The 10,580-nt window shown below is 36.6% G+C and overlaps 1 protein-coding gene across 1 annotated transcript; it reads right to left on the reverse strand.

Moving 5' to 3' along the window:
- Window positions 1-5,471: 5,471 nt before the first annotated feature.
- Window positions 5,472-10,208, reverse strand: LOC120071635 (N-acetylglucosaminylphosphatidylinositol de-N-acetylase family protein). The gene is made up of 12 exons (XM_039023993.2): window positions 9,903-10,208; window positions 9,749-9,820; window positions 9,449-9,554; window positions 9,304-9,364; window positions 8,657-8,727; window positions 8,171-8,235; window positions 7,809-7,853; window positions 7,634-7,714; window positions 7,425-7,492; window positions 6,929-6,977; window positions 6,214-6,374; window positions 5,472-6,013 (listed from the first exon to the last, which is right to left on the reverse strand). The coding sequence occupies exons 3-12, from the start codon at window positions 9,540-9,542 to the stop codon at window positions 5,947-5,949; spliced, it is 762 nt and encodes a 253-aa protein (XP_038879921.1). The 5' UTR covers window positions 9,543-9,554; window positions 9,749-9,820; window positions 9,903-10,208; the 3' UTR covers window positions 5,472-5,946.
- Window positions 10,209-10,580: the final 372 nt, after the last annotated feature.

Raw genomic sequence — 10,580 nt, forward strand, 5'->3', positions numbered from 1 at the left:
GGGAGATATGAAAAACATGTGTTAATATTCTGAGTTGTGCTAAATTTATGTTCATGTTTTTAAGGAAAACATTTATGTAGTTCTAAATTTTTCTCAATTATTCTTTTTGATGATTCTAAAGGGGGAGAAGTTTAAAAAAAATATGCTATAAATTTGTTATGATTTTGATTGTATTAATTAGGGGGAGAATTTATTTTTTTTTTAGTGAATTTCAAGAATGATCTTTATGGTAATATGTTGAATTTTATTATGTGCTACATATGGTTTACATGTATTTCAAACTATTTTTCTTGAATGGTTTGTCATCATAAAAAAAGGGAAAGATTGTTGGCTTTTTGGCCCTTAATCTCAAATAGATTAATTTTAATTAATTAATTAATCAATGTTTTGATGATAACAAATTCAACTTTTAATTACTGAAAACTTTAGTGTTTTAATATGTCCATCGCGTAGAGCTCGGAACAACGATTCCAACACCTCTTGAATCACTCAAATCGGAGCTAAAACGAAGACGATATGACCGAAACAAGTCTATAGAGAAAATAGTGGATGACGTGGCATAACCAGACCATTTGCATGTAGACATGTGGCAGCATATTGGTTGAATGATGGATCATTAAGAGATTGACATATTATGAACTTTTGATTTTTGGATTGATTTAAAAAAATGAAATTTAAAAGAAATTTAAAAGGAAAATAAATTTAATATTATTTTATGTTTGTGTCTAACGACTAGTTTTTTACATATGGTATGTTTTTTTTATTTATTTTTGGATTGACTTTAAAAAGAATGAATTTAAAAAGAAGATGAATTAAAAGGAAAATGAATTTAATATTATTTTATGTTTGTGTCTAACGGCTAGTTTTTGACACATGATATGTTTTTTTTTATTTTTTTGGATTAATTTCAAAAAGAAAATGAATTTCAAAAGAAAATGAATTTAATATTATATTTTGTTTGTATCTAACGACTAGTTTAGTTTAAAATCTCCACTATTGATTTTTTTTCCCCAAATAGTCCAATTTAAATTCAATTTTTTCCTTTCCATCTCTATATAAACCATCTTCCTCTTCAAATCGAACAAATTTTACATTTCATAATCCTTCAAAACTCAAAAGTTCCCATTGTTGCTCTCTCTAAGCTCCCAATTTTTTTCTCTTTTCATCTTATTCTTGAGAGAGTGTTATTGTATTGTGAGGATAAATTTGTTGAGTGCTTAAACTTATAAATCCACTCTAGTGAGAGTTGTATTGTGTTCTTCAAAAAATCCAATATTTGTAACGGTTTGATCCTAAATCGTGGAAAGGATCGGGTTTATTTTTAAACCTATAAAAGGAGCGAAGGTGTAATGGTTGGGCTTTAATCCATGGAAAGAGTTGGAAAGATTTTATTAAAATTCCCAAGAGGCGCTTGGAGAGTAGAGTAGGTTGAGTTTGACCGAACCACTATAAAAATTACGGTGTCTTCTTCTCTAACTCTTTCCTTTTTATTTTTGCAATTAATTTAAGCAATTTATTGTATGTTTTAGTTTGTTCTTATTTATTTGCTAAAATTTGATAGAATTAAATTATCATACTTTTTGTCATCTTATTTGTTGCATAAATTGAATTTTTCTTATTATTTATAAAAAGTGTATTAATTAGTTTAATTGGGTTGATTTAGAAGAAAAAAGTTTAACTAAACCCTATTCACCCCCCTCTAGGGTTGTCGTATCGATCCAACACTACCTAGCAAAAGGAAATACATAGAATGAAAGCATAGTAAAAAGAGGTGGAGGTGGACATGCAGTCATGGGCAACACGCCCTAGACAAGCATGACCGTGACATTCTCCCCCATTCAATTGGTTGACGTCCCCGTCAACCTACTCTACTCGAATACAGCATATTGTTGAGCAATTGCCTTTGAGGTCTTCCACATGCTCCCAATGAATTTTTTGTCTTGGAAGCTTCTCCACTTCTCTAAGAACTCTTCCCAGCTTGGTTCTGGTCTTTCAGCTCGGTCGCTTCTTCTAGCAAGTCTCTCATTAGCTTCTTCTCCTGGCATTCTCTTCGTCGTGACATATGGACGGATTATTACCCTACATCGCTCCTCGACATGGTCGGGATGATAGGGTTTCAGTTTACTTACGTGGATGACAGGCTGAATCTCCATCCACGATAGTCACTGCACCTGATAAGAGGATTTCCCAACCTTTTCGATGACTTCCACTAGTCCTCTAAAGTTACTCACGAGGCGACGTTCTCTTTGCCCTCGACTTCGAAACTATCCCAGGCACAAATTTACTCAAACCCTGTCCCCTTGTAGGAACTCTCGGTGTTTGGACTTCTTTCCTCTCATTCTCCTCCTCTTTGGAGGCAGAGACTTGTGTAAAATGTCCAGCTCAACAACATGACACTGTTCCAAGACATACAGAATGTCTTGGGGGGCCTTCTCTTTCATGGTTTCGACTGACTCGTGAGTAAAGTCCTTCTCCAACTGGAGGGTCGAGATCATCATCCCATTTGGCTGTTTGATCTCGGCATGCACAACGGTGGGCATAGACCCTGTGATCACTAAATACTTGGTGAAGGCTATCGGTATTACCTTGTGCTCAAGCAAGAACTCCATTCCCAACACCACTCAAAGTCACCCATCTTGACGATCACGAAATCGATAGGGCCGCTCCAGTCCCCCAACTTTACGACTGTTCTCTTTGCCATTCCTGTAATCGACAAGGCCGCAGAGTTCATTACTTTCATTTTACTTGCGCCTCCTTCCCAACGAAGATTCAGCCGTTTAGCTTCTGTTTCGGACATAAAATTATGGGTGACCCTCGAGTCGACCATGGTACTTTTGGCCGATCTATGGTCGACCCAAGCAACAACATACATCAGTCTGCCTCTTTGGGATCCTTTTGTTTCTCCTACATCCTTCTGGAGGGTAGCTAAAAATCTTAGGGGGACTCGTGGGGTTCTATCTTCCTTTGCTTGTATATTCCCGTCCTCTACCTAAACAGCTTTGTCTTTCTAGTCCGAAGCTAACGAGGCCTAAGCATTAAAGGCTACTCGTTCCAGACGTTCGCTCGCCTTGTATTGTCCTTTGCATATATAACAGAATAAAGGTCGATAAAAATTCTTCTGATTCTACCCCTACTACGTATTTCCAATCGTCTGCTGAGGTGATTTACTATCCCCACTAGTGTCTTTATCTCCCTCACTATTTCTCGATGGCCTCGAACCATTGCTCTTTCTCCCTCTATTAGGAGATCTCGAGTGCTATCTCATCTCTTGAGATTCATCAATCAAGTCAAACAACTGTTCGGCCGCTGCGTATGCGGCTGGGAGATCCTGTAATCTCTATTCATACAGTTTTTTTTTTGCCTACGGTTTCAGGACTTCGACAAAACATAAAACTTTATTTTTTTCAAACATATCTCTTATGTCCAACATCAACCCGACAAATTGATTCACGTAGTCCCTAATAGTACCAGTATGTTTCAATTCCCATAGCTTATGTCTTGCCAAAATCTCAATATTTTTTGGGAAGAATTGAGAATGCAACTCTTGTTTCAGTCTCTCCCACGTGTCGATGGTGCACTGACCCTCTTGAATGTCCATGAAAGGGAACCTCCACCATAACTTGGCATCCTCTGCTAGGTGCATCGTCGCTAGGGTAATCTTCGACTCTTCAATCGCTGTGTTCGTAGCTCTGAAGTACTGTTCCATGTCAAAAATAAAATTTTCTAGCGCTTTCGCGTCGCGAGCCCCACAGAAGGGCTTAGGCTCAGGTACTTTTACCCTGTTGAATTGGACTGCACCCCCGACTGGGGCTTGATTTCCCACCACTCTCATGGTGAAGTTAACTCTTACACTAATGTCCGCAATCTCTGCTCGGATGATATCAATGGTGGCTTAAAAGTCCTCAGACAATTCAGTCACCATCTGAATTATTGCTCTCTGTGAGTTGTCTAGTTCTTTGACACGCTCTTCTATAAAGGCAACAGAGCCCGACAAACCATCATCATGCTCGAGAGGCCCACTTTTCGTAGCTTTTGCCTATAGGGTCTCAACCCTTGTCAACAATTCCCTGATAGGCATCCCGTCTAAACGGCCAACCACTGCTTCAATTTCATTGACCATGTCAGCGACTTCTTATAATCGAGTTTCTAGGAATCGAACCTGATCAGGGACTTCTATTAGATAGACCATTTGCTCTTCTATCTCGACCAATCGGTCAACATGAGACTTGCCCAACTACTCTGTAGCAGACATGATCACAGCTTCTAACTTCGCAAGCCAACCTAACTCTGATACCGCCATAATCGCACTTTCAGAAGCTTCACTTAGCGATTGTGCAGCACTTGTTTCCTCTCACAAACAAATCAGCCAATTCAAATACGAAACGCCAATGGTACACCGGGTGCCTCTCGCAACCTCCACCCCCGTTTTAGAGAAAACAGTTTTAGAAAATGGATTTGGAGAAAAAGGTTTTCGCAAACGATTTGAATGTATGAATAGAGAAGAGAAAGATTGTAGTAGGCTAGAAAACAAGAAGCAACAACAACCGCTTTATAACATACCACTGTGGGTGTGGGGAAGTAATGGTTAGTCTTATCTCCATATAGTGCATTCTAAACAAAAATACATCTGTCACCCTTGCATATGGAAATAGGCGAGCGGTCACTCACTAAGAAAAATACATAGAAAACAAACTACATTGCAAAAGAAAATACATAGAATGAAAGCATAGTAAAAAGAGGTGGAGGCAGACATGCGACCATGCGGCTATGGACAACACGCCCTAGACAAGCATGACCGTGACACAAGGCGCTGCAAGGCGTGCACAAGTGCAACAAGGCAAGCGCCTCATTGGATCTGCACGCCTTAGCACCACAGGAGGCGCAGAGGCCTCCGATCACCTTGCCTCTCGCCTCAGGCGCGCGCCCGAAGTCGCCTCAATAACATTGCTTCTCCTCAAAATTGACCCTTTCATTTTACTCATTTAATTAATTAAAATTTTCATATTCCAATGTCTCCAACGATTGCCTCTTTGTTTTCATATTTCAATGTCTGCCTCTACATAAAATTGACCCTTCATTTTCCCCAATTAATTACAAATTTCATATCCCATATTTCACATTTTCTCTTCCTTTATTTTCATATTCCAATCCCTTCACCAAAGAAAGAGATGGAGGCCACGTAACAAAGACAATTGGAGGAAAAAAAAAAAAAAACTCCATCCATGATTTTAGACTCATGCCAACCACATTGGTGGATTAACGAGTACACAATTTTTATCACAACCAAATCCACCCTATTTTTGTCACTAGGTCCTTAACCTTATTTCTAAAACCTATTTCTTCAACCACTATTTTTTAAAAAAATTTCTTCGATACTCTATTTTTATCATTATTTTGAAAAACTACATTATTCTTGAACTAGTCCGTACTTACGTTGCAGCCTAATTCTCAGACCTTGAGAGTGCTAGAAATTTAAATGTATGAGAACATTTCATATAATTTTTCGATCCAAATAAATATTTAACATCAACATTATTTCACATAACCACGAGTATCTTGACCTACAGGTTTGCAGAGAATTAGTATAAAACCATGACCTAATACATTTTTGAACTAGATAGAATGACCAAGTCCACATTCCCAATTTGGTCTTAGTTAGGCTCAAGCTCGACTTCTAACGAACGAGTTGATGCCAATCAACAATGTTTCACCAGCTGAATTCCATGTTAAGTTACAGACAAAGCCAAGTCCTACCCAAAGATGAGTAAAATGAACGTGTGGTGAATTATTAATACTGTAATAAAACACAAATCATTAGAACGCATCGGGAAATAGGGAGAGACTCCAATCTAAACCTCACATGAAATGAAGAAATTCTGATTCCACACTTCCCGCAAAGTAGATATCTGTAATGTTGTAACGTCGCATGGCATAATAACCGCACAACTAGTTAATTCTTTTGAGTGTGTTGACAAAGGTATAACTGGAAAAAGTAACAAAGAGTTTCCGAAACCTGCCAAATAAAAAAGTAGGGCAATTAAAACAACAGGTTTTTGTGTTGTCCAGCGAACCAAATCCAAATTTCCTTATGAATGGAATGGGAATGGGATAATGAAATAAGTGTAACATGGGAAGCTCTCAAATAACGCTCAACTATGATAGTAGAGTTTATGCTCTAATCTGACTCAAATAAAATTCACAAAACAAACATACCAAACCCATTGGCTTGCGTGCTGTGCCATTGCAAGGAAGCTTTGTCGTGGGCATTCATTTAACAAGCAATGAGTTATTCCACGTGTGTGCTCTTCGGAAAACAAAATAGATAACCAGATATCAAATGGTCCGCTATACTTCCGCAGTATGTTGGTACTGACCTGAGAATAATCAAGCAAAATTACACATAAACTCCTGGAAAGGGAACTCAGAAGTTGATTACGCAAACGTGGCTAGGCTACGATTGACCTGAAAAGGTTTAGGTTTACTTTTGTGTGAGATGTCAACGGAAAATAGAGAGGCTTTCTTCTTAATCTAGTAGAAAAAGAATTGGACACAGGAAAGGAGAGATTTTGAATTTTGTACTCTGGAACAAATCTTAACAGGACAGAGGGTAACTTGGAAGTTCACATTCACTTAACATGTCATATCAACAAACCTAAAGTCATTTATGAATTTAATCAATTTTAATCATTCATTGAGCCATAATTTGGCTCCCATCTCATTGGTAGCCTCATCACAGAAAAGGAACGAATTACTTAAACATCCTTAAAAGATATTACAGAACCCTCAACTTCAAAGCATTCACCAATCGAAAAGGAAACTCAACTTATGAAGTGCAGGAATTCTGCAAGTGAGGGATCGTAAGTCATGAGTTAACCATCGTAGAAATGTGATTAAATGAGAATCAAATATGTCAAAAAGGAAAACTTACTAGTTCCCATGCCTCGAAATTTTCTGGAGCCTTATTGTGTAAGAAACCTCTGTTTACAGCATTGGAAAAAAGGTAAATTTTCTTTTTTTATTAGAATGGAGAAGCAATGCATCATTGATTATACTACCCATAGAACTGATAGTGAGAATTCTCTTTTAATTAATAATAAATAACAAATAGAAAGAAAGAACCAGTGCAGACGTCTACAACTCACTCATTTTTTAAATATGTCATTACCTTTAATGAATTATTCCTCATTATAGTACTCAAGCAGAGCCCCATGACATTATCTTTTGTTTACAAATGGGTAAAGATAAATTATTTGAGCAACATAAACACTTAAATTCCAAGATTTCAGCAATAAATGTTGCTTCCTTTAAAGCCCAGCTACAATGGAGACAATTTACATCTCAGGAAATAATTTTTGAGAAAACAAGAAATGCTGAAGGAGGCAGTAAGAAGAATAAAAGTAATATAAGTTTATAAGCCAGCTTACCGCACCCCGTTGTGCACATCACGATGATTACAGTGACCGGAAACTCCATAGCTGTCGAAAGTAATAATCTGTAAAAGTCATAAAAAATGAAAGAACAGAACGTCAGACATGTCAGATAGAAACCAAAAAAGTTATGCATAACCAAAAGTGAGCATAGATATGATTTCAACATTGTACCAGTAACCAGTTTAATAGATCCAATATATTACCAAGTCAATCTCATGGCTTGATATTTCCTGTTCAATAATCTCTGCCAGCAGTTTATGATCCCACACTTTGCCAAAACCATCCTGACGGCATTATTATATTGGATTACAATCTTCCCATAATATGTCAAGTAGTGACAGTATAATCAAATTCAGCCAGACAATTTTGAAGTCACACCTGCAAATCTGGATGGTCCAAGATCTTCACTTGACCGAGGGGAACCTAGATTTCATAACAACAAAAACAGACTTTGATACATGAAAATTAAAAAGGAAAAAAAAAAGTAACAAAATATTGAATAAAAAATTCATGCGTGCAAAGAGGATTGAGGATTTATGACAGGCAACTTTTAACCTCATAGGTTCAATATTCTAGGCCAAACTTAACATCAGAGAAGCTAATTTTATTTTATTTTTCTTCTTTTCTTTTAATTTATTTTTTCTTTTTGTAAAAAATACCTGCTTTCATTGAGAAGAAAGAAAATGTTTAAGATACTAGAAAATTATGTAAAAAGTTTATTTTATTTTAGGCTCAAACACCTTAAGAACTAAGGAAGCTTTGTATAGCTCTTCTCTTCTCACGGTTCCTATGCCATCTGCATTACCTACATAATAAACGAAGAACATAAAAATAAAAAATAAGTGGTTGTCTGGAAGCTATTCCAAGAAAAATATGTTTGAATAATTGGTTGTCAAAATTCTCTCCCTGGTTTTTAGAAGTCTGTTGTTATGGTTATGGATGACTTGTTCTTCTAAAGCAACCAGAGTTGATCTTTCTACAAAAAAAAAAATCATGTGTTTATGGATAGTGATCTTAAACGTACAAATCATTTTATCATTTATAAGTCGCCCTCTCAAAACTTTTGAAAATAATCCTGATAACAAAATAAAAAAAAAGTTTTGAAAGCAATCCTCTTAACAATCCCAAAGGTATGAAGTTGGGATTTCGCATGATGCAAGTTAAGATTTTGCTACATGAGTAAATAAAGAAAGAAGGTCAGCTAGTGAATTTTTGAAGTGCAATACCAATCGACATGCATAAAATATGAAGCTTATGCCCCCTTGATGTAAGGAAGTTTATTGTTGGAGAAAAAAACCTGCAGGTGTTTAGAAAGCACAATAGCATCAGGAGTCATAAATAAAAAGTAAACTAAATATTGAATAAAAAATCCAAGCGTGCAAAGAAGACAGAATTTATGACAGGCAACTTTTTATATCAAGCCCAAAATTGACGGCTGAACTGCAGAAACTTTTAATCCAGGAACTAATTACACATAATACATAATGAGAACATCAACAACATTGTTACATCAAATTGGAAAGAAGGAAGGAGGAATTGATACAGGAAAAATGGGGCCAATTCCAATGATATAATACATTATAACAAAATTTAATAATCTCTAAAACTTTCTGCTTGTAGATAGTATTTTGTTTTTAAACAAATGTTCACATATTAATTTTTTGAAGTCCTAGTTAAATAGTTGGTCTATTAATCTGAACAAATATAAATGGAAGTAGTTACAGTTCAATTTTGAGCAAGGAAAACAAAGTAACCGATTTTCTTTAATAAACAATGGGCAATAAGATAGAACTTATGACAAAATTTCCTGTCATTGGAGAAAGATATAAACCCAGCAAGAAAAATGAAGAATGGAGACATCTAAAGTGCTTACATAGACTCATCATCTGGATGGGCAATGACCAGCAAGATATTTCTCTTTTGAGGAGTGACATCTAAATGTTACAGGACAACAGATAAGAGTATTTTAATGTAAAAGAAGAGATAAAATGTAGAACACAATAGTCCATGAGTATCACCATTTAAGAAAGCACTCCTAGAAGATGAAAAAATTTTGCATAATGAAGCAATCCAAATAACAACGAAGGCAGAAATAACCAAGAGCCAAGCCATCAAATAACTCTCCTGAAAACAACATTTACAAAGAAATATATATGTATTAGTATTAACACGAGAAAAAGGAAAGATAACATACAACAAGCAATAAATTCTCAGCACCTAGGACTCAAACTAGGCCGTTACTAAGATCCAAAATCTATGGGTAAAGCTAAAATCCAACTAAAATTGAATGAGTAACCAAAGGTTCACAAGAAACTCACCAAAAATTTACCAAAATCTAACAATGGTCTTAAACTTGATGGGCCACCTCAAAATCCCCTCAAATCTTGAACCTAAACCTCCAAACATAGAGAGTTTCAACAAAAAAAAAATTAATAAACCAAAGCAGCTCCAAACTCACATAAAATTGCTTACCCAGAATCTAACAAAAAATTTGGCGAAATCTACCAGCAATGGTGGTTCAACTCGTCGGATGGCTGGACCGACGCGCGGCGGCTTGAGCCGGCTGGAGTAGGAGCAGCGGTGAGCGGCGGCTGCGATCGTGGCGGTGAGCAGCTGGAGATCCGGCTAGGCTGGAAGACGGCGCTGGTCGGAGGCTTCGATGGAGGAGCGGCGGGGTCCGACGTCGACGGCGGCTGTGCGACGGGTGAAGGGAGCGGACGGCGGGAGAATGGGAACGAGCGTTTCGTTCCTTTTTTTTCTTTTTCTTCGCGTCCGTTCGACGAAGAGGAAAAGAATTTTCCTTTTTTTTTTTTTTTTTTTTTTTTTTTTTTTTTTTAATTTCATCCCTTATTTCCAATATATATATAATTATAATATTTAATTGATTGTTTTTAAATATAAAAAAATAAATCAAAATATTTACAAAATATGACAAAATTTTAGAACATAGAAGTTATAGACACGGATAGAAGTGTCTACCATCCTAATTATGGAGACCTTTATTGTTCATGACAATCCATGATAAAGTCCACACACACATTCTCCTACTCCCATTCTGGTACGTTCAAGGGTTGCAACAAGCCAAGTCTGCGGGTCACTGGCTGACACACTAAGCACTTGCTAATGAACTCTGGTATCTCCCTTTTATCG

This window comes from Benincasa hispida, chromosome 2, assembly GCF_027475165.1.
Source record: "Benincasa hispida cultivar pf3 chromosome 2, pf3_genome.v1.1, whole genome shotgun sequence".
Lineage (NCBI taxonomy): Eukaryota > Viridiplantae > Streptophyta > Magnoliopsida > Cucurbitales > Cucurbitaceae > Benincasa > Benincasa hispida.